The 24,911-nt window shown below is 39.4% G+C and overlaps 1 protein-coding gene across 1 annotated transcript in view; it reads left to right on the forward strand.

The window, feature by feature from the left end:
* Positions 1 to 24,911, forward strand: part of SVOP (SV2 related protein) — a 149,403-nt gene that overhangs the window by 70,578 nt on the left and 53,914 nt on the right. Inside the window, exon 10 of the mRNA XM_053702135.1 lies at positions 9,745 to 9,818. Coding sequence (XP_053558110.1) covers positions 9,745 to 9,818 — 74 coding nt within the window. The remainder of the gene's footprint in view (positions 1 to 9,744; positions 9,819 to 24,911) is intronic.

Below are 24,911 nucleotides of genomic sequence, written 5' to 3' on the forward strand. Positions count from 1 at the left end.
CTTCCAGCTCACTTAGATATGTTCCAACTAATTAGATACTTTTACATTATGATTATTTATGGTAATTATTAGACATTTATAAGGGTGTCAACATCAGTAAGATTTTTGCAGTTAATTAAAGAATAATTGATTATTATTATTTTCAAAATGTTTTCAAAATGTAAAAAAAAAAATAACCTTACCTCAAATTTAAAATACATGAACATTAATCCACATTTGTCTTAATAAAAATTGCTCTGGCAGAGGATCAGTGTTAATTTTTATACCAAATTTTAATTTAGTTTCAGTCATTGGGTCCAATGATCTAAAGATCTCCACTCAGTAGAGATGATCTAAGGGGGGAGATTACATATACAGCGCAGGCTTCAGCCTAACTTCTGAAACCCGCGCTGCACGTAATTTCACCTTGCACATCGGGGTATCACATATACGGCGCCGTCAGATGCTAGACTGGCGTAAGTAGGACAAACTGTCGCTCTTCAGAAATGTGTGCAAATACACATTTCTGTTGTCGCAAGTAACTTGCGCCAGTATTATCTCTGTGTAAAGTGTCAATAAAGAGTAGTTTTATGCAAATGAGGATAACACACGTAAAAATGAAACCGGAATATAACTAAAAAAGCGACACGTAATTACGCTATTCAAAATCCCTATATAAACCCCTGCGCAACCACCATTTTCTTGCGTGTGTTTGGATTGTTCATTGAGCTACAACACACGGCCCAGGAGTGAAGGATTAGTGAGAGTAGAGAGAGAGGTGCAAACAGAATAAATAGTTAGGTTGCATTGGTGGATTGTGTAAACTTCTACACTTACACATATTCTTACATATTGCACACATTGCATACATACATATACAAATACACCACACTATTTTTTCTAACACCTCACATTTTATTTTTACAGTGTGATAGAGTATTTGGTTGTGATTGTGTGTGACTGAACTGAGTGAGTGAGAGTGTGTGTAGTGTGATTAGTGTGAGGATGGCAGGGAGATGTAGGGAGGAGGATAGGAGAGGACAGGAGGAGGAGTGGGCCCCCCGACAGGGAGTAAGTGGAGTGGGGAAAGGGAGAGCCAGAAGGGATGATGGGTGGAGAGATGCCAGAGAGCCCCAGATACCAGGCACATCCAGGAGAGGGACAGAGGGTGCACATGGGGACAGAAGGGGGGAGGAGGGAGAGTATAGGGAGGAACCCACACTGCCAGGGACATCACAGGGAGGAAGCCAAGTGGCCATGGAGAATGAGAGGCTGAGATGTCCCAACTTCTCATTTGATGAAAATGTTGCCCTAGTCCAGGCCATCATGGACAACTACAGTGGCCTCTTCAGGAGGAGAAGGGCAAAGGCAGTGCCAAAAAAAGGACTGCATGGATGGCGGTAAAAGTATGCAGTCAACAGCGTGGCCCTGCAGATGAGGACTGTAGAGGGCCTGAAAAAGAGGTTGAATGATTGTAAGAGGCTGGTCAAAGAGAAGATGGGGCAGGAAGCTGTCCAACAGAAGGGAACAGGCTGTGTGCCATCCCTGGAAATGGAGTACAACACCTGGCAGGAGATGATACGCAGATCCCTGAGTATCACAGCAGTCCGTGGACTTCCAGGGGCTTGTGACTAAGGAGTTGCAACCACAGCACATCATGCTGGTGAGTAACATCCCACACACCTGTATTATATGTAATTGCAATATAACATCCTTTAATATGACACATTCATGTACATGATGAGGAGCATGGTATTTGGAGTACTAACAAAAACATCTACAATTATACTTGACATTACTGATACATAACACAATGCAATTCATGTTGTGAGGTGGAATAATGCAATACTAACATGTCTCAGAGTAACGCCACAAGCCACATGTAGAGTTTTCATTAAATGGACACTGTAGCCATCCCAATACATTTAGCTCAATAAAGCAGGTTCTGTGCCTAGATCAAGCTAAAATAAATTGCGTGACCATAGTGTCACGTAAAGAACACATTATTTCATCATTGACATGTACACATAACTATTGTATAAAACACATACCTGTATACTGCTCATATTCAAATCCCTCATAGACCAACTCACAGTGCTCACATGCATGTTTTAGAGTTTGACATCTGAATCAGTATAGGCCCTAGCATGTATCAATGTACATTGTATGCCCACATGGACATATATCTGACTGTACTAATCCCTCTCATCCTTTAACTCCTCCACAGAACCTCCTGTCACAAGGATAGAAACAGCCATGCCACCACCACAACAACCACCACCAGTCTTCAGGCAACCGCAGGAACAGTGTGCTCCCAGGCATGGGCATGGTTGGATGGCTTCAGTTGAGGATCCGGGAGTGATGCCACCGACATTGCCATATGACCCCTGGCAACATTCCTGGCCAGAGGAACATCCTCCCTTTGGTTTTGAGGGGGAGCCAAGACAGGAACAATGGGTCAATGTATTTACACCCCCCACAAAATAATCACAGTCTCATGTCAGTCATGAATATTACCCACAAAGTATGTCACAGGATGTGCCTATTGTAGAGGCTGAGTAGTCACACACTGGTCATCAGTGGGAATACCAATCATCTATGAGAGCTCCACCATCTTATTCACTGGGACGAGCTCCACCATCCTCTTCCCTGGGACAAGCTCCATCATCCTTCCCTGGGACGAGCTCCAACATCTGCAGATGAAAATACAGCAGAAGCTTCAACTGCCCCTCAAGCACCAGAAGCTACAACTGCCCCTCAAACACCAGAAACTACAGCTGCCCCTTAAACAGCAGAAACTACAGCTGCCCTCAAGCAGCAGAAACTACAACTGCCCCTCAAGCAGCAGAAACTACAACTGCCCCTTAAGCACCAGAAAATACAACTGCCCCTCAAGCACCTGAAACTACAGCTGCCCCTCAAGCAACAGAAGCGCATCCACAAGCATCACCTCTTCTCCAACATCGTGGCCCTCAAGCAACTGCCAGCCCTGTTGCTCAAGAGTCTGTGGATGCATTGTATTCTCCCCTGGGTGCACTGAGAGCATACAAAGAGGCCAAGAGAGGTTCTTCAGGGGCCAAGAGACGTTACACAAACGTAGCATAGAGCTGCAGAGGAACATCGCAGCATTGTTAAGTGCTCAAAACCAGTCACAGATGATGCGAATTCTGTCTGATATGCAGATGGACAATAGATGGAGAGAACAAAATCAACTTTTGGGTGTGTTGGTTGAGCACTTTACACACCAGCAGGACACTGCCTCCAGCCTATCATCTGTGGCCAGCACACCAGCAGAAACACCAGAATCTGCTAGAACAAGGAGAACAAGGCAATACACTACAGGCACCTCAGCTCCCTCATCAAAGAAGATAAAAAATAAAATATTATGATAGTTCACCATAAACCTTGACCTCTGTCACATCCATATGAGGTGTGTTTTATTACACTAATATTGTTAAAATATATAATATGACCTGTGTTGAAATGGCAATAAAACAGGTAATATCATGTTTATGACATTCTTGTACTATAACTCACATCCACATAGTTGTGTATGAAGGGTACATATAGTAATATTCACTTATAAGATGTAAATCAATGTATCTCACATCCAATATAAATTGACACATGCTAATAGGATTTCAGAAGCTCTCATCCTATTGGCTGATTTGAATTTGAAGAATCAAATCAGCCAATAGGAATGCAAGGTACGCCATTTTGAAACGGCTATCTTGCATTCAACTTCAGTGTACGGTGGCGACCGTATGAAGAGGATGCTCCTCGCAGGATGTCTTCGGCTTCCAGGATGGCTCCGCTTCACACCGCAGGGATGAAGATAGAATACGCCCCCGGGATGGATGAAGACCTCGCCGCCTGGATGTAGACCTGGATGGAGATGGATGTCTGGACTTCAGAAACCGTGAGTAGATCTTCTGGGGTTAGTGGGTTTTTTTTAAAAAAAAATTGGGTGGTTTTTTTTGTTTGTTTTTTAGTTTAGGGCTTTGGGCTTTGAAAAAGAGCTAAATACCCTTTTAAGGGCAATGCAAAAGATCTAAATGCCCTTTTAAGGGCAATGCCCATACAAATGCCCCTTTAGGGGCAATGGGTAGCTTAGGTTTTTTTTAGAGTTAGGTTTTTTTTATTTTGAGGGTTGGTTGGGTGGTGGGTTTTACTGTTTGGGGGACTTTGTATTTTTTTACAGGTAAAAGAGTGTATTTCTTTAGGGCAATGCCCTACAAAAGGCCCTTTTAAGGGCTATTGGTAGTTTATTGTAGACTAGGGGGTGTTTTTATTTTGGGGGGGGCTTTTTATTTTTATAGGGCTATTAGATTAGGTGTAATTGTTTTTATTTTTGATAATTTAGTTTCTTTTTTTGTAATCTTAGTGTTTTTTATTTTTCGTGATTTTAGTGTTAATTATGTTTGGTAAATTTAGAATTTTTTTATTTTTTTCGTAGGATTTGGTTTTTTTTAGTTGTCATTTAGATTTTTACATTTTTTCTTAGTGTTAGGTTTTTTTAAATTTGTAATTTAGATATTTTAATTGGTAGTATTTTTTATTTTATTAGATTAGTTATGTTAGGTTAATTTATATTTTAATGTTAGGTTTATATTTATTTCACAGGTAAGTTTTTATTTATTTACATAGTCATATTGTAATTTTAATTTAATGTTAGGGGGTGTTAGGTTTAGGGGTTAATAGTTTAATTTAGTGTTTTGCAATGTAGGGGGCCGGCGGTTTAGGGGTAATAGGTTTGTTTAGTGGCGGAGATGTCGGGAGCGGCACATTAGGGGTTAATAGCTTTTATTAGTGTCGGCGATGTGGGGGCGGCAGATTAGGGGTTAATGACTTTATTTAGGTGTTGTCGATGTCGGAGATTTTCCATTCCGCAATCGCAGGTGTTAGTTATTTTTCTAACACTCTCTCCCCATTGACGTTTATTTGGGAAAGCGTGCACGAGCTTGTCAAAGCAGCCCTTGGATTTTGTGTGGTATGGAGCTTAACGCAACCATGTCTCACGCACAAGGAGGCTTTTCAGAAACTCGTAACGGCAGCGCTATGGAGGGGAAAAACGCAACATTTGTTGCATTCATTTCGCACCCTGTTTAGTACAAAACACGTAATCTAGGTGTTTGTGTGGCGAGATGAAAATAGAGTAGATTTTCTCAATTCTGCGCGCATCCTTGCGCTGAATATGTAATACAGAATGGCAACGCCAGTTCTATGTTAGTTTATGGGAGTAAAAAATGCAGGCGACAGGTAAAAAAATATACGCGCGTAACTTGTATGCTACACGGTATATGTGATACCAAAACCGCGTAAAAACCGGCGTCGCCAGGTTTTGTGGACGCCGCCGCATATGTAATCTTGCCCAAGATGTCTCGTCAGTGGGTTGAGGTTTCTCCGAATTTTTTATAAAGGCATATTTTATCTTAAAGGGATAGGAAACTCCAAAATGTTCTTTCATAATTTGAATAGAACATACCATTTTTAACAACTTTCTAATTTACTTTTATTATTAAATTTGCTTCATTCTCTTGTTATCCTTTGTTGAAAGAACAGTATTGCACTATTTACAGCTAGCTGAACACATCTAGTTAGCCAATCACAAGAAACAAATGTGTGCAGGCACCAATCAGCAGCGGCTCCCACTAGTGTAGGATATGTACATATTCTTTTTCAACAAGGGATACCAAGAGAACGAAGCACAATAAAATAGAAGTAAATTTAAAAGTGTCTTAAAATTACATGCTCTATCTGAATTCTGCAAGTTTAATTTTGACTTTCCTATCCCTTTAGTTTAAAGGGACACTAAACCCAAATTTTTACTTTCATGATTCAGATAGAGCATGCAATTTTAAGCAACTTTCTTATTTACTCCTATTATCAATTTTTCTTCGCTCTCTTTGTATCTTTATTAGAAAAAGCAGGAATCTAAGCTAAGTAGCAGGCCCATTTTTGGTTCAGCACTCTGGGTAGCGCTTGCCGATTGGTGGCTGCATTTAGCCACCAATAAGCAAGCACTACCCAGGTGCTGAACTAAAAATGGGCCGGCTTGTAAGCTTAGATTCCTGCTTTTCAAATAAAGATACAAAGAGAACAGAGAAAAAAATGATAATAGGAGTAAATTAGAAAGTTGCTTAAAATTGCATGCTCTATCTGAATCATGAAAGTAAACATTTGGGTTTAGTGTCCCTTTAAGTAATGTTTATCTCACAATGCAGGGTGTAGAGACTTCTACATTACAATATAAGGTCTAAAAAAGTCCCAAAGATTTTGCACGATTTCTCTCCATGCTGACAAGTTTTTGATCATCAGGCCCCTAGACTTTAATTGAGATACTTGTTAGCAACAGTTTACACTGTTTTCAAGAGCAATGGAAACTAGGCCATAGTCTTTTTTGATTAAGCTGCATTTGATTTATAGGGGTAGATTTATCAAGCAGCAGATGCTGCTTTCTATGCCTGAGGTTTCAGTTAAGAAGAAGTTAAGAAGGCACTGACTTCCGATCGGGATGGTTGACACCCCCTGCTAGCGTCCGGTTGGCCGCGAATGTGCATAGGGCGGCATTGTACAAGCATTTCACCAGAAATGATTGTGCAATGATAAATGCCGACAGCATATGCTGTCGGCATTTAGCGATGTCGGGCGGACATGATTCGCAACAGCGAATCATGTCCGCTCGACATCCGATAAATCTACCGCTTAATCTTCTGTATCATTCTATAGTTTTAGTCTATGAAGAAACAAGTAGTTTTACCTTTTGGTTCTAAAAACTATTTTGGATGAATAGAAGATATTATTTGTTTTTCCTCTTTCTGTTATTATTTTTGTTCACTTTTTGGGATTTATTAATTTTTTTTAAACTTTTTTTTTTTTTTTAAACTTAATTTTTATTGACAAAATTGTTGCATACATAGATCTGGTGCATCAAATAAGACTGCAGTATACCAGGATGGCTTGGTTTGGAATAATATGGAAAACAAGGAAAGGCAGGCAATCAAGAGGCAATTAAGATGTTAACAGTCATTAGCTATGCAGTTGAGTTAGTGATCTTTGATTCCTGTTGCCGCTGATTTCTGAACAGTGATGTGTTCACTGGAGAAAATAGTGGAGCCAAAGAGGTAGTGGGGCAATAACGACTAATAGAGTCCAAACAATGTAGCCATTAGTACTGATTGCAAATTATTTGTTAACTAAAATTATAAACCCAAGTGCGGGCTTAGGAGAACATTAAGCCCTGAAGAGTTAGAGTGGAAAAGGAGAGGATAAAATGTTAGAGAAAGGAAGGAATGAGCAGTAGTGAGTCGCAGATGATGGGTATGTGAGATTGAAGTGTGGTGACCTAATAAAGTTGGAAGAAAGGGGGGTTGGAGAGGGGCAAGAGGGGAGTTGTTGTGTCAAAGTGAGGGTAAGGTAGGGGGTGAGAGACGGATCTGGGTGGACAAGAAATTTGTGCCTGTAATGTAGATGATGGCCAATAAGCTCTATTTAGGGAGGACGATTGAAGGTCTCCCAATAAAATGTAATGTCTGCAAACAATGTGACTTTATTTCTTCTATAGTAGCCATACTCTTCAAGGAGTAATAATTCTTCTGTTTTCTGCAGCCATTGATCTAATGTTGATAGTTGGGGCGATTTCCAGAATAGGGCTATACAGGATTTTGCGCTGTTTAAACCTATTCTCAGTAAAGTGGATTTGATTTTGCATGTTAATGGTTGGTGTTCATTGAAGAGGACTATAGCAGGAGTTAGTGTAAAGTCTGGTCCTAACAGAGTCTGGAAGGTTTGTTTGATGGCATTCCAAAAAGGGGATAATTTTGCTGCAAGGCCACCACGTGTAACATGTTGCCTTGCGCGTTGCATCCTCTACAGCACATAGACAAAAGGTTGGGGTAGATGTTTTTTAATCTCATGGGGGTTACATACCAACGTAAAAGGATTTTGTAGTTTAGTTCAATAAGTTTGGTGACATGGAGGACTTACGAGTGTTAGAGAAGATTTGCTGCCAGCGCTTAGTGTTGAAAGATGAATGGAGTTTGCGATGCCATTATGCAGTATATGAAGGAAGGGGGACGGATTGAGAGGACTGCAGAATAGTTTTAGCCAGTGAGAGGGAGCCTTTGGGTTTAATGGTGGATAGACAGCATTGTTCAAAAGGGGTAGGAGTCCTTAGGAGGTCCTGCTTGGCATAGATCTTTATATCTCCATTTAGGAGGGATATTGGGGGCGGTAATTACCTGGTTCTGTTGTGGGCTTGCCTGGTTTGGGGATATGTAGGTCTCTAGGAGGATATGCGGCAGGGAGCCATCATTGTCTAGTTAGTTAAATAATTTTGTTAAGTGTGGGGTTAAGATATGATGGAAACGTTTGGGATTTATTAATTTTTTTATTGAGTTTTTAAAATAAAGTGAACCTAAAAATGAATCCCATAAGCACATAAAGTCCAATAACAAAACTTAATACATGTATACAAATGTTGTTTCAATAATCCAAGAAAGAAGAAAGAAAGTAATTTTAGCATCACATGTGCCCTGGCCAACAAAACATAGGTAATGACTTTCAAAAATAAAGTGAATGTAAATTTTGATGCGAAAGTGCCCGTTTTTTAAATTCGATTAAAAACAGGGGCACTTTAATTCATCGAAATTTACATTTCACTTGTGTTGTGAAAAAAAACTTACCTTTTAAACTTGACAGCAACTCCAGCTTCCTCCGGTCATTGCAAGCCATTTCTGATGTCAGAAATGATGGATAGGTCATCCTCCAATCACAGCTCCCCCCCCCCCCGGGGGAATCAGTGTCTGATTCAATGCCGTGATTGGAGGAAGCCGGATTCCTCATTTTAGACCCAGGAAGAGGCTTTGCGACGGGTGGAGGAAGCTGAAGCTGCTGTCAAGATTAAAAGGTAAGTTGTTTTGTCACAACAGGAGTGAAATGTAAATTTTGATGAATTAAAGTGCCCCTGTTTTTATTCAAATTTTTAAAAACCGGGCACTTTAGCATCAAAATTTACATTCACTTTAACACACCTTAATTTTTTATTTATCGTTCAAAAAGAGTAAAGATTGCAACTCATGTAGAGAAAAAAAGAGAGAGAATTATCTTTAGGAATGCTCCCCAAGAGGTTCTGGCTATTTTTATGAACTTTTCTATGATTATTATATTTATTAGCAGCGTATATATACATTTGACTGTGTGTTTGCATGTTCTCATTTTTTTCATTATACTTTATTATTAATTCCGGTGATTCAGTATTTACTATGCATGAGAATAAGACAAGGGAAAAGTTAAGAACCCTTTAAGCTGTATTGACTTCAAAATATTGTTTGTCATATCTGATCCCAGATACATTAGTGATTACCCTTAATATTATTTTCACGCATACAAATTCTTTCATTGCCTTATTTTATAAGAAAAAAATATATTCAAGTATTACAGGGGGGAAATCACTTTTTATTGTAACACTCATGCCTGAATGTTTGCATTTGTATACCAGGAATGCATTTGTTTCAGTCTTCCAACACTTTCATACTAGTAGGTCTCTAAATTAAGTGTAAAACGGATTAAGGGATTGGGTGGTAAACTCTCTAGACACCTAAAATAAGGGGTCTCAGGATGCTTGAGTTGTATATATGTGAAATTGTTGACTTATTGTTGCCATTTTATTATCTTAACAACTTCATCCTTGCCTAAATATCAGAATGTTAAAGCTGCGCTAATGAAGATCGTATTAACTGTAAGGATTTTTTTTTATTTCTTAAGGAGGATCGTGGTAAAATCCGAGACCTTTTCACACCTCACTTTAGATGTACAACACTTTTGCTTTGGTTTATATGGTAAGTGGACTCATCCTCTTGTGTCCTATCTGTCTGTTTCATGGAACGACAATGTTGCTATTAGCCTGATTTACTTCCCAAAGACAATATTTATAAAGTGATATACAAGAAACAGAGCAGCTTATGGTTTTGGGGTAGGATTCAGTGGTTCTGTAGAGAAGTTCTGCATTCATTTATGACTGTTAAAGGAGATTTTCAGTGTCAACGATATAGCTTAAGGTTTAGTTTTATAGACTTTAATGGGAATTGTTGTAACTAGCAGTTGTTATATTTACAACTGGAATGTGATCCAATCAAATTCAAAAGAAGTTGTTCTATGTGACAGTCGGAAGATAGAAGTGGCTTCACTGATTTCAGTGGAAATGAGCTTACAAATCACGACTGATGATAGACAGTTACAAATATCTTTGAATTCCAACATTTTAGAGTGGCGAAGTTGCTACAAGTTTTTTTCAGTGAGATATTTGTTTAGTCAACAGATTTTGTTGAATTTACAGCTTTGTGTTTGTATATAAATAAACTAATAGTAGAACAATGCCCAATGCTGTTAGTATTTAACAAAAACAATAAATCCGTCACAGTCAGCTGTAGCCCAAGTCCAACTTGCAAGCTAAAAAAATATAAGATAGCAAAACAATTGGTGGTTGTTCCCATCTTCGAGTGCCATTCTTGAGTTCTTATAAATCAATGTGTCTGTCTCAGGAGATTTGCTAACTCTGGCAATCAATAAGAGCAGCTGAAGTTCTCCAGTGAACAGTTGTTAAAAGTAAATACGTAAATACAGGTGTCTGTATGAATCTTCTGCAGTTGTTAATCCACTGTTGGGGGTCAACAGTAACTACAACCGTTACACCACTGGGAAACAACTGCTGTGGTCCGTGATCACGTGACCATTGCTAACGCCTTTAATTGTATTGGGAGACAGTCTGCACCACACTACCAATAACCTGTTAACGCCACCAAAGTCTTCCACACCTTATACCATCAGGACACACTTCTCAAATTTCTGTTGTAGATTATCTAACAATGACCAGGCAGTGCAACTGGATCCTATTAGTGGGAATTTATAGGAACAAATGGCTTGTTTCATGCAAGTCTTGTAATCTCAGTGCAAACATCAAATGTAGATCTGGCAATATCCCCTAAATAAATTACATGTGCTGTTTTCCCGTCAGCCATCAAACTGCATCACAAACATTGTGCATCAAAAACGTCACTATGCAGATGAAGTAAAAACAATCTTTATGATAATGATAAAATGCAAGTAGATATAAACTGGAAGTCACTGTCATACTGTCTTACATTATGCACAAAATGTTTGTAAGATTGTTAGTTATTGTGGCATTTTTCTTTAATTATTTAAATAAACTTAATATACTTAAAATTGTTGATGAATCCCTCACCCCATGCAGCCCACACCTATGGTCAGGGGAATGTTTCCTTGATAGATCCATTATCAGCTTTTCCATCATCTCCATCTTCTACTGTTACTGATATCACTAGTTTCTATGTTAGTCTATGTAGTCAATTCACTTTAGCTCACACTCCTATCCATTTTTTTGGGTACACAATCTGGAGACAGTGGAATGACTAGAGAGACCTTAGAGAACTGGAGAAGATATATTCTGCTCCTGCTTTTGGTCCTTCGTGGTAGCACCTGCCCTGTTTTTTTTCTTTGTTTTTGTAAAGCTGGCCTTAATAGAAACATAAGAGCCCTTATTGCAATCTAGTAAGGAACATTTTGCAGTGAATGCTCTGTATCTCACTCAGGGCCCAATGATCAAAAACTCCCCAGCATTAATGAGAAATCACACAAAATCTTGTGTGATTTCTCATTATATTGTAATGTGTATGTCTATCATTCATATCCAGAACTCTGCATGGCTAGATAAACAGCTCTCAAGCTAAAAATATAATCTCACCAGAGTAAAGAGCATTAGATCATCAAGCCCTATGGATTGTTCCCTATCTTTCTCAATGTGAGAAACAAACAAATGCAGTAAAATAATAACACTCGCTATTTTGCGCTTGACCCTGCTCAATCAATAAAACTCAATTGTGCATTACAAATGGTTGGTTAAAATGTTTAGCAAAAGCATTTTCACACGCCTGATACACATATAGCATGTCCTATACATTCAATGGATAGCATAAAGCTGTACTAGAGTGCTCATTGAGTTTGTATTACAAGACGTGGAATACGTTTTGTGTGCACAATCTCCTGTTATATCCTGCAAACTGATATTAACTTTTATTGCTTGCTATTATGCATTCAAATACCCCTTAAACTCTGTGGAGGTTGTTTGGAAAGAGGTGATTTTCTTCATAAGTGGTGGTCTTGTCCTCGACTTGACCCCATCTGTGGCGAACTAGCTTCAGTAGTCTTGCTAAATTTCTCATTAACATCTTAGACAGTCCAAAGACTTCGCTCCTCCAGTATATTTTTGTATCTAATTTTTGCAGTCAAACTTTAAATCCAGCACAGACTTAAATGGGGGGTTTACAGTGCACAATAGCTCTTTTCTATATACCTTATTTAAAATTATGATTTTTTAAAAATTGGCTATTATCGCAAAAGTTTAACAGAACAAAAAAGAATCACTTTCTCCCAAAACGCTGCACCCCTGGTATACCTGGCTCATAACAGGATACCTCTGCATCATTTGGGGGGTACCTCAAAAGGAGAACTGCACCCAAAGAAGAAAATAACAAAAAACGAAGGAAAAGATAAAGAGCTTAGCATTTCGACCAGTACACAGGTCTATTCAAGCCAAAACTCTGGAAAAATATCACGGAAAGCATGCCAAAGTTTACATAAGTAAGCGACCAATCCGATTTTACCATAGGATTGTAGTAAAATCCAATTATTTAAATGTTGGCATGCTCTCCATGATATTTTTCCAGAGTTTTGGCTTGTACAGGCCAAAACGCATAACCCTTTATTTTTTCTGTTATTTTCTTTTCTGGGTGCAGTTCTCCTTTCACTGTACCACCAACTGATGTTGAGGTATCCTGTTTTTGGCAAGGAATACTGGGGGGGGGGGCGATTTATTATCGGTCTGTCCGACATGATCCGCACAGCATATTTATCATTGCACGAGTAGTTCTTGTGGGGGTGTCAATCAGCCCGATCGTAAAGGATCGGGTGGATTGCAGATCGCAGCCTCAGAGGCAGCGGACCATTTAAGGAGCAGCGGTCTTAAGACCGCTGCTTCATAACTGCTGTTTCCAGCAAGTCTGCAGGCTTGTGCGGAAACAGGGGCATCAGGGGCCATTCGCCCTTGATAAATCGGCCCCTACATATTTATTCCCTTTAGACTTCCTAGTTTATATTTTGTGTATAGCAGTGCATTTAAAATATGATTTTAACTGCAGTTTTGTTTTGTAATGTATGTTATGTAAAATATGATTTTAACTGTAGTTTTGTTTTGTAATGTATGTTATGTAAAATGGTCTCATTTGAAATCAGCTTACATAGACTTCCAGCTTTAGCCTTTTTTCTTGAAGAAGTTAGTGACAGCCCTGTACGTCAGTGAAACGCTAGCTCTTACGACCCAGTGGGGTTTAGAGAGTCAAGGCCACAGTGTTACACTATATTACCATGTATTGTAAACATACCCGTTAAATATAGTACAGGAAAGCAAAAAATATATAGTAAAACTTATAAAGCTAATATACTAGAGTTGAATGTTACTTTTTTAAATGTAAACATACGGCTAGATTATGAGTTGTGCGTTAGAGTAAAAAAGCAGAGTTAACAGGTCCTAACGCTGCTTTTTTATGCCCGCTGCTATTACAAGTCTTGCAGGTTTAGGGTCACCGCACACTTCTTTGGCCTTACCGCAAATCGACTTACGTAAACTTCGTAAAGTCTTTTTTCTATGGGACTTCCATAGCGCCGGTATTACGAGTCTGTCCTGGGAGGCCAAAAAGTGAGCGGTACACTCTACCCTGTCAAGAGTCCTAACGCATTCTAAAGTCAGTAGTTAAGAGTTTTATGGTACAACGCCGTAACATAAAACTCATAACTAAAGTGCTAAAAAGTACACTAACACCCATAAACTACCTATTAACCCCTAAACCGAGGCCCTCCCGCATCGCAAACACTAAAATTACATTTTTAACCCCTAATCTGCCGCTCCGGACACCGCTGCCACCTACATTATATTTCTGAACCCCTAATCTGCTGCCCCCAAAATCGCCGACACCTACATTATATTTATTAACCCCTAATATGTCGCTGCAACCTACCTACACTTATTAACCCCTAATCTGCTGCCCCCAACGTCGCCGCCACTATAATAAACATATTAACCCCTAAACCGCCGCACTCCCGCCTCACAAACATTAGTTAAATATTATTAACCTCTAATCTGCCGTCCCTAACATCGCTGCCACCTACCTACACTTATTAACCCCTAATCTGCCGTCCCCAACGTCACAGCCACTATACTAAATGTATTAACCCCTAAACCTAAGTCTAACCCTAACACCCCCTAACTTAAACATAATTAAAATAAATCTAACTAAAAATTCCTATCATTAACTAAATTATTCCTATTTAAAACTAAATACTTACCTATAAAATAAACCCTAAGCTAGCTACAATATAACTAATAGTTACATTGTAACTAGCTTAGAGTTTATTTTTATTTTACAGGCAAGTTTGTATTTATTTTAACTAGGTACAATAGTTATTAAATAGTTATTAACTATTTAATAACTACCTAGCTAAAATAAATACAAAAGTACCTGTAAAATAAAACCTAACCTAAGTTACAATAACAACTAACACTACACTATAATTAAATAAATTAATTAAATTAACAACAATTAAATAAATTCAATTACACTAAATTACAGAAAATAATAAACAAATTACAAGATATTTAAACTAATTACACCTAATCTAATAGCCCTATCAAAATAAAAAAGCCCCCCAAAATAAAAAAAAAACCAAGCCAAAACTAAACTACCAATAGCCCTTAAAAGGGCCTTTTGCGGGGCATTGCCCCAAAGTAATCAGCTCTTTTACCTGTAAAAAAAAATACAAACAACCCCCCCAACAGTAAAACCCACCACCCACACAACCAACCCCCCAAATAAAATACTATCTAAAAAAAACCCAAGCTCCCCATTGCCCTGAAAAGGGCATTTGGATTGGCATTGCCCTTAAAAGGGCAGTTAGCTCTTTTGCGGCCCAAACCCTAACCTAAAAATAAAACCCACCCAATACACCCTTAAAAAATCCTAACACTAACCCCCTGAAGATCGACTTACAGTTCTGAAGACCGGACATCCATCCTCAAGGAAGCGGCAGAAGTCTTCATCCAACCGGGCCGAAGTCCTCAATGAAGCCGGGAGAAGTCTTCATCCAAGCCGGGCGAAGTGGTCCTCCAGACGGGCAGAAGTCTTCATCTAGACGGCATCTTCTATCTTCATCCATCCGACGCGGAGCGGGTCCATCTTCAAGACATCCAACGCGGAGAATCCTCTTCATCCAACGACTATCCGACGAATGAAGGTTCCTTTAAGTAACGTCATCCAAGATGGTGTCCCTTAGATTCTGATTAAGGTAAAAAAAAAATCCAATCAGCCAATAGGATTGAGCTTGCATTCTATTGGCTGTTTTCTACCTTAATTTCCGATTGGCTGATAGAATTCTATCAGCCAATCGGAATCTAAGGGACGCCATCTTGGATGACGTCACTTAAAGGAACCTTCATTCGTCGGTAGTCGTCGGATGAAGAGGATGCTCCGCTTCGGATGTCTTGAAGATGGACCCGCTCCGTGTCTGAATTAATGAAGATAGAAGATGCCATCTGGATGAAGACTTCTGCCCGTCTGGAGGACCCCTTCACCCGGCTTGGATGAAGACTTCTCCCGGCTTCGTAGAGAACTTCAACCCGGTTGGATGAAGACTTCTGCCGCTTCCTTGAGGATGGATGTCCGGTCTTCAGAACTGTAAGTCGATCTTCAGTGGGTTAGTGTTAGGTTTTTTTAAGGGTGTATTGGGTGGGTTTTATTTTTATGTTAGGGGTTGGGCCTGCAAAAGAGCTAACTGCCCTTTTAAGGGCAATGCCCATCCAAATGCCCTTTTCAGGGCAATGGGGAGCTTAGTTTTTTTTTAGATAGTATTTTATTTGGGGGTTTGGTTGTGTGGGTGGTGGGTTTTACTGTTGGGGGGGTTGTTTGTATTTTTTTTTACAGGTAAAAGAGCTGATTACTTTGGGGCAATGCCCCGCAAAAGGCCCTTTTAAGGGCTATTGGTAGTTTTGTTTAGGCTAGGGTTTTTTTTATTTTGGGGGGGCTTTTTTTATTTTGATAGGGCTATTAGATGAGGTGTAATTAGTTTATTATTTTCTGTAATTTAGTATTTTGTTTTTTTTGTACTTTAGCTAATTTAATTTTTTTAATTGTTGTTAATTTAGTTAATTTATTTAATTATAGTGTAGTGTTAGATGTTATTGTAACTTAGGTTAGGTTTTATTTTACAGGTACTTTTGTATTTATTTTAGCTAGGTAGTTATTAAATAGTTAATAACTATTTAATAACTGTTCTACCTAGTTAAAATAAATACAAACTTGCCTGTAAAATAAAAATAAACCCTAAGATAGCTACTGTATATTGTAACTATTAGTTATATTGTAGCTAGCTTAGGGTTTATTTTACAGGTAAGTATTTAGTTTTAAATAGGATTTAGTTAATGATAGGAATTTTTAGTTAGATTTATTTTAATTATATTTAAGTTAGGGGGTGTTAGGGTTAGGGTTAGACTTAGGTTTAGGGGTTAATACATTTAGTATAGTGGTGGCGACGTTGGGGGTGGCAGATTAGGGGTTAATAAGTGTAGGTAGGTGGCGGCGATGTTAGGGATGGCAGATTAGGGGTTAATAATATTTAACTAATGTTTGCGAGGTGGGAGTGTGGCGGTTTAGGGGTTAATATGTTTATTATAGTGGCAGCGACGTTGGGGGCAGCAGATTAGGGGTTAATAAATGTAGGTAGGTTGCAGCGACATTGGGGACGGCATCTTAGGGGTTAATTAATATAATGTAAGTGGCGGCGATGTTGGAGGCAGCAGATTAGGGGTTCATAAATATAATGTAGTTGGCGGCGGTGTCCGGAGCGGCAGATTAGGGGTTAATAAATATAATGTAGGTGTCGGCGATGTCGGGGGCGGCAGATTAGGGGTCAATAAGTGTAAGATTAGGGGTGTTTAGACTCGGGGTTCATGTTAGGGTGTTAGGTGTAGACATAACTTTTATTTCCCCATAGGAATTAATTGGACTGCGTTACTGAGTTTTACGCTGCTTTTTGGCAGGTGTTTTTCTCAGCCGGCTCTGCCCGTTGGTTCCTATGGGGAAATCGTGCACGAGCATGTATGACCAGCTCACCGCTGACTTAAGCAGCGCTGGTATTGGTGTGCGGTAAGGAGCAAAATTTAGCTCAACGCTCACTTCTTGTCTTTTAATGCCGGGTTTGTAAAACTCTGTAATAGCAGTGCTGCATGTAAGTGAGCGGGGAGAGAAAACTGCTCGTTAGCACCGCACAGCTCAAAACGAAAAACTCGTAATCTAGCCATTTGTTTAAAAATGTAGTTTGTGCTTCATATGCAGAAAGTTACATTTGCTGCTTTACAATATCCTGCTGTATTCTATGGCCTCTATTTATCAAGCTGTCAAATGCAAATACGCTGGAATTCCGCAGCGTATTTGTGGCGAGCCTGATTCGCCGTAGTTATCAAACCCTACAGACCGGCAAAAGTAGAATTTAGTGACGTAACATACGATCCGCCGGACACAGATCGATGGTTACGTCACTACAGATGTTCCGGACGCAAGTTCGGCACTATCTGACTACTTTTTCTATTTATCAAAAAACTAGCAGGTACGCTCGGCACTATACCGGCCCAGCGTACCTGGTTTTCAATCCGCCGCCCTGGAGGCGGCGGGTGCCATAGGAATCAATGGGAGTCTGACAGCAGCGAAAGTTCATGTTCGCTGCTGCCCGATATCCCATTGTTTCCTATGGGAAATGTATACACCTAACACCCTAACATGTACCCCGAGTCTAAACACCCCTAATCTGCCCCCCCTACACTGCCGCCACCTACATTATACTTATTAACCCCTAAACCGCCGTTCCCGGACCCCGCCGCAACTAAATAAAATGTTTAACCCCTACACCGCCGCTCATGGACCCCGCTGCCACCTATATTAAATGTATTAACCCCTAATCTGACCCCCCCTACACATCCGCCACCTACATTAAATTATTAACCCCTAAACCTAAGTCTAACCCTAACCCCCCCTAACTTAAATATAATTTAAATTAATCTAAATATTCCTATCATGAAATAAATTATTCCTATTTAAAACTAAATACTTACCTATAAAATAAACCCTAAGCTAGCTACAATATAACTAATAGTTACATTGTAGCTAGCTTAGGGCTTATTTTTATTTTACAGGCAACTTTGTATTTATTTTAACTAGGTACAATAGTTATTAAATAGTTATTAACTATTTAATAACTACCTAGTTAAAATAAAGACAAAAGTACCTGTAAAATAAATCCTAACCTAAGTTACAATTACACCTAACACTACACTATCATTAAATTAATTCCCTAAATTAAAATAAATTAATTACAATTAAATAAAATTAACTAAAGTAAAAAAACAAACAAACACTAAATTACAGAAAATAATAAAATAATTACAAGAATTTTAAACTAATTACACCTAATCTAATCCCCCTAATAAAATAAAAAAGCCCCAAAATAATAAAAATCCCTACCCTATACTAAATTACAAATAGCCCTTAAAAGGGCCTTTTGCGGGGCATTGCCCCAAAGTAATCAGCTCTTTTACCTGTAAAAAAAAAAAATACAATACCCCCCCAACATTAAAACCCACCACCCACACACCCAACCCTACTCTAAAACCCACCCAATCCCCCCTTAATAAAACCTAACACTACTTCCTTGAAGATCACCCTAGCGTGAAACGTCTTCACCCAACCGGGCAGAAGTGGTCCTCCAGACGGCCAGAAGTCTTCATCCAATCCGGGCAGAAAAGGACCTCCAGCTGGCTAGAAGTCTTCATCCAGGCGGCATCTTTTATCTTCATCCATCCGGCGAGGAGCGACTCCATCTTGAAGACATTCGACGTAGAGCATCCATCCAGTCCGACGACTACCCGACGAATGAATATTCCTTTAAATGACGTCATCCAAGATGGTGTCCCTTGAATTCCGATTGGCTGATAGAATTCTATCAGCCAATCGGAATTAAGGTAGGAAAAATCCTATTGGCTGATGCAATCAGCCAGTAGGATTGAGCTTGCATTCTATTGGCTGTTCCAATCAGCCAATAGAATGCAAGCTCAATCCTATTGGCTGATTGCATCAGCCAATAGGATTTTTCCTACCTTTAATTCTGATTGGCTGATATAATCCGCGTCGGATGTCTTCAAGATAGACTCGCTCCGGATGGGTGAAGATAGAAGATGCCGCCTGGATGAAGACTTCTGCCCGTTTGGAGGTCCTCTTCTGCCCGGATCGGATGAAGACTTCTGCCCCTCTGGAGGACCACTTGTTGCCCGGCTGGGTGAAGACGTCTCCCGGTAAGGTGATCTTCAAGGGGGTTAGTGTTAGGTTTTATTAAGGGGGGATTGGGTGGGTTTTAGAGTAGGGTTGGGTGTGTGGGTGTTGGGTTTTAATGTTGGGGGGGTTATTGTATTTTTTTTACAGGTAAAAGAGCTGATTACTTTGGGGCAATGCCCCGCAAAAGGCCCTTTTAAGGGCTATTTGTAATTTAGTATAGGGTAGGGATTTTTTTTTATTTTGGGGGGCTTTTTTATTTTATTAGGGGGATTAGATTAGGTGTAATTAGTTTAACAAACTTGTAATTATTTTATTATTTTCTGTAATTTAGTGGGGGGGGTTGTACTTTAGTTAATTTTATTTGATTGTAATTAATTTATTTTAATTTAGGGAATTAATTTAATGATAGTGTAGTGTTAGGTGTAATTGTAGCTTAGGTTAGGTTTTATTTTACAGGTATATTTGTATTTATTTTAGCTAGGTAGTTATTAAATAGTTAATAACTATTTAATAACTATTGTATCTAGTTAAAATAAATACAAAGTTGCCTGTAAAATAAAAATAAATCCTAAAATAGCTACAATGTATCTATTAGTTATAGTGTAGCTATCTACAGGTAAGTATTTTTAAATAGGAATAATTTATTTCATGATAGGAATATTTATTTAGATTAATTTAAAGTATATTTAAGTTAGTGGGTGTTAGGGTTAGGGTTAGACTTAGGTTTAGGGGTTAATAAATTTAATGTAGGTGGCGGCGGTGTAGGGGGGTCAGATTAGGGGTTAATAAATTTAATGTAGGTGGTGGCGGGGTCCGTGAGCGGCGGTTTAGGGGTTAATAACTTTATTTAGGTGCGGTGGGCTCTGGGAGCGACGGTATAGGGGGTAAACAGTTTAGTTTAGTGTGGGTGCTTAGTGACAGGGTACCAAGAAAGCTGCGAATAAGCCGAAGAGCAGCGAGATCGATGACTGTTAGTTAACAATAGTCCGCTGCTCATCGCTCCGTACTTGGTGCACAGCTTTTTGACATCTTTCTTGATAATTTTGGAGAACGTATTCAGGTCCGCGGCAGCAACGTTAGGCGAGCGTATTGGTGCCGGCGAATACAGGAAAGTCGACGGCTTGATAAGTAGGGGCCTATGTGTGCTCTCTGATGCTCCAAATCCTTTTTTTTAAGAGCATAGTCCCTCAAAGCACCCCCTTTTTATTTTAAAGCTATGTTAATATGAGTTTGATTGTCCATGTTCCCCGTTCCTGGTGCAAACAAATGTCACATACCATCTGTGTATACCCGGGACATGATTGTACTGCAAGTTAGTAAGTAAGTTCTGATATGTCATTTGTGTGCATACACGCTGATATTTTAAGGACTTTCAGATGCATGCCGGGCATTTGCGGTCCTAGCAGCACCTTTATGTTCTTTGGAATAAACACAGTGGGAGTTAAATTAGGATCAGCTTAACATCATTTACCTCTGCCTTTAAAGTTAAGCCTGGAAATTAGTATTACCTGAATACCATCTGTGCCTTTAAAGCTAAGTTTGCTGTGTATGTTGCATACTGTCTGTGTCTTTGGAGATAAGCCTGTATGGCAACCTTTCCTTCATTCCATCTGTGATTTTAAAGCTAAGAGGCCGAATTATCATATATCTATCGGACCTGATCCGACAGTGCGGATCAGGTCCTACAGACATCGCTGAATGCGAGAGAGCAACGCCGCCCCCTGCAGATTCGCGGCCAATCGGCTGCCAGCAGGCGGTTGTCAATCAACCCGATCGTACTCGATCGGGTTAAATTCCGGCGATTCCTGTCCGCCTCATCAGAGCAGGCGAACAGGGTTATGGAGCAGCGGTCTTTAGACCGCTGCTCCATAACTTGTGTTTCTGGCGAGTCTGAAGACTCGCCAGAAACACAGGCCCTCAGGTTCCATACGGAGCTTGATAAATCGGCCTCTAAGTCTGCATAATGGTGCATATCAGCTGTGCCTTTTAAATTAAACATATATACCAGTCTATCCTGCATATCATCTATGCCTTGAGAGACAGGTCTGCATACCTGTGTATCCGGCACTTAGTCTGTGACTGTATGACAGGTCTGCATACCTGTGTATCCGGCACTTAGTCTGTGACTGTATGACAGGTCTGCATACCTGTGTATCCGGCACTTAGTCTGTGACTGTATGACAGGTCTGCATACCTGTGTATCCGGCACTTAGTCTGTGACTGTATGACAGGTCTGCGTACCCTTGCATTCCACACTACTTATAGTACTTCTGTTAATAGACTCTTTCTAGCTACCTTATTAATTTGCATTACTTTTGTTTGTATTTGCTGTCTAAGCTGTCACTCCTGTGTACTGTAATCTTGTACAGTGCTTATAAGTCTCCTGCTAAGCTATTCAGGTATCCTGGTAGCTGGCAAGTCATACCTTGGTTTCCTGGCACCTTTCTAGTGTTAGGCATCAATCTGAGTTTTCAGCCTTTCTGTTGTGGCATTTTTTAGCTTTGTCCTGTGTAGTGAGATCCTGGGATCCTAGGTCCCTTAAAAATATTTGGTAATAGCTGAGCGTTGCTCACCCACTAGCGGGCTTGTGCCTAACATCTCCATCAGCATCCCCTCTACTGGCTATCTGAATATCCAGCAGCTCACCAGTGTTGCCAGCTTCATGTTCCTGCTGCATCTATTACCTTCTACTCGTCAGCTTGATCAGGACTTCCACTCTGTTGGTATTACTGACTCTAGCCAGTGAATTTTCACTTACATATTACAGAACACCAGTAGGTAAAATCCTTTCTGCCCCCCCCCTCCCCCATCCGTGTGGTCATAAGTAGCGACCGGTTGCTACGTAATACAAAGTTGTAGGGATTTGTAGTTTCAAGGAGCTCAGTCACATATTTTGCTTACGTAACATAGCATCATTGCTCCCGTGGCTATAATAATTAAATTTTCGTGCCATTTCCACTACCTGTGTTAGAGTCTAAGTGCAAGATTACAAGCGCTAATTTATCGTGCACCTGCAAACAGGCAAATTCGCCTATTTGCTGGCGCACAATAAAAAAACAGCCTTTACAAGTGAACTTGCAGTAGCAATTAGCGCTCAGAAAATTATCCAGAGATCAGATTTCTGGTTAATTTTCTAAAAGTGTCCCAAATGGCCCCATTTTCGTTTTTTTATTGAAAAAAGTACAATTTTTCCCCCATAAAATAATTACTGCACTAGGCAGTTTTTAGGGGTTAAAAGTGGCGGGTGTGGGCGTGTTGAGCGCAAAGCTTCCATGCAATGCATGCGCTGGTATTACGAGTGGAGTGCAAATATTGTGCCTGCGAAAGCGCAATTTTGCACTACACTCATATTATAGCCAAGTGGGGTAGATACAGGAGCAAAGAAGCTGTAGCAGTAGCCATTTTAATTTACTGATTTTCACTTCCCTTTTTTTTTACAAGTTGCAAGAAAAGAACAGTTACCCTTGCAATAGCATCTAATTATATAAATAAATAACATTTTCCTAATTTCAAAAATCCTAAATTAATTGAATAAAAATATATGCACATATCACACAAAAAATTAAGGTATATTGTAAAGATTAAAATACATATATTGTATTATTTTAAAACCATGAGTATATTTTACCAATGCTGTGTTATTAAAGGGACAGTCAAGTCCAAAAAAATCTTTCATGTTTCAAATAGGGCATGTCATTTTAAACAACTTTCCAATTTACTTTTATCACCAATTTTGCTTTGTTCTCTTGGTATTCTTAGTTGAAAGCTAAACTTGGTAGGTTCATATGCTAATTTCTTAGACCTTGAAGGCCACCTCTAATCTAAATGCATTTTGATAGTTGTTCACCACTAGAGGGCATTAGTTCATGTGTTTCATATAGATAACATTGAGCTCATGCACGTGAATTTACCATGGAGACAGCTCTGATTGGCTAAAATGCAAGTCTGTCAAAAGAACTGAAATAAGGGGGCAGTCTGCTGAGGCTTAGATACAAGTTAATTACAGAGGTAAAACGTGTATAATTATAACTGTGTTGGTTATGCAAAACTGGGGAATTGGTAATTAAGGGATTATCTTTTAAAACAACAAAAATTCTGGTGTTGACTGTCCCTTTAATACCATGGGGCCGATTTAACATTGTCTGCCGCACATCGATAAATGCAGACTGCATACACTGTCTGCATTTATCATTGCACAAGCATTTATCATTTCACAAGCATTGCCCCCTGCACATTCGCAGCCAATTGGCCGCTAGCAGGGGGTGTCAATCAACCTCAGCCTCAGAGGTGGCGGACGAGTTAAGGAGCAGCGGTCGTAAGAGAACTTCAATCGGTGCTAACTGCTCCATTAACTGATCTGTTTAACCAGTCACTATTAACAGGAGAAGTTCCAGATAATTGGAGAATAGCGAATGTAGTACCTCTTTATAAAAAGAGCAATAGGGAAGAATCTGGTAACTACAGGCCAGTTAGTTTAACTTCAGTAGTAGGGAAATTAATGGAAAGTCTCTTATAAGAAAGAACTATGACTTATATAAAGAAAAACAATTTAGAGGACCAAAATCAACATGGTTTTACTTCAGGGAGATCATGTCAGACTAATCTAATTGACTTCTTTGATTATGTAACAAAAGTATTAGACCAGGGTGGAACAGTTCATGTAGCATATCTAGATTTCAGCAAAGCATTTGACACCGTCCTACACAACAAACTAATTCACAAATGGTATTTCCTTGGTCTAGACTCAAAAATTGTGAACTGGGTAGAATGCTGGCTTTAGGACAGAAAACAGAGTGTCTTAGTAAATGGAGTACATTCAGCAGAGGGGGCTGTTACTAGTGGTGTTTCACATGGGTCAGTTCTGGGGCCTGTTTTGTGTAACATACTTATCAGAGAGATCAGCAAAGGGCTACAGGGGAAAGTATGTCTGCAGATGATACAAAAATTTATAATAGAGTAGATGTTCTGGGGTGGGTGGGTAGACAAAATGAGAAGTGATATACAAAAATTGGAGGATTGGACTAATGACTGGGATCTAAAGTTTAACATTGCAAAGTGTAAAATTATGCATTTAAGGAAGAAAAATCCAAACGTTAATTACAGACTCAATGACACTTTACAGAAATAGTAAGGTTCTTATGTTACTTTACAGATCATTAGTTAGGCCTCATCTTGAGTATTGTGTACAGTTCTGGAGGCCATATCTTCAGAAGGATATTATCAAACTTGAATCTGTGCAAAGGAGGGCTAGCAAAATGGTACATGGTCTAAAAAATAAAACTTACCAGTAGAGGCTCAATTACCTAAATATGTATAGCTTAGAGGAGAGAAGGGAACAAGGTGATATGACAGCAACTTTCAAGTATATTAAAGGGCTTAGTAAAACTGAGGCTGTGAGTATTTTACATAAAAAGAAAAATTCAAAAACATGGGTCATGATGTGAAGCTGAAGGGAGTAATTTGAGGAAGCACTACTTTACAGAA

This window comes from Bombina bombina, chromosome 2 (genome assembly GCF_027579735.1).
Source record: "Bombina bombina isolate aBomBom1 chromosome 2, aBomBom1.pri, whole genome shotgun sequence".
NCBI lineage: Eukaryota > Metazoa > Chordata > Amphibia > Anura > Bombinatoridae > Bombina > Bombina bombina.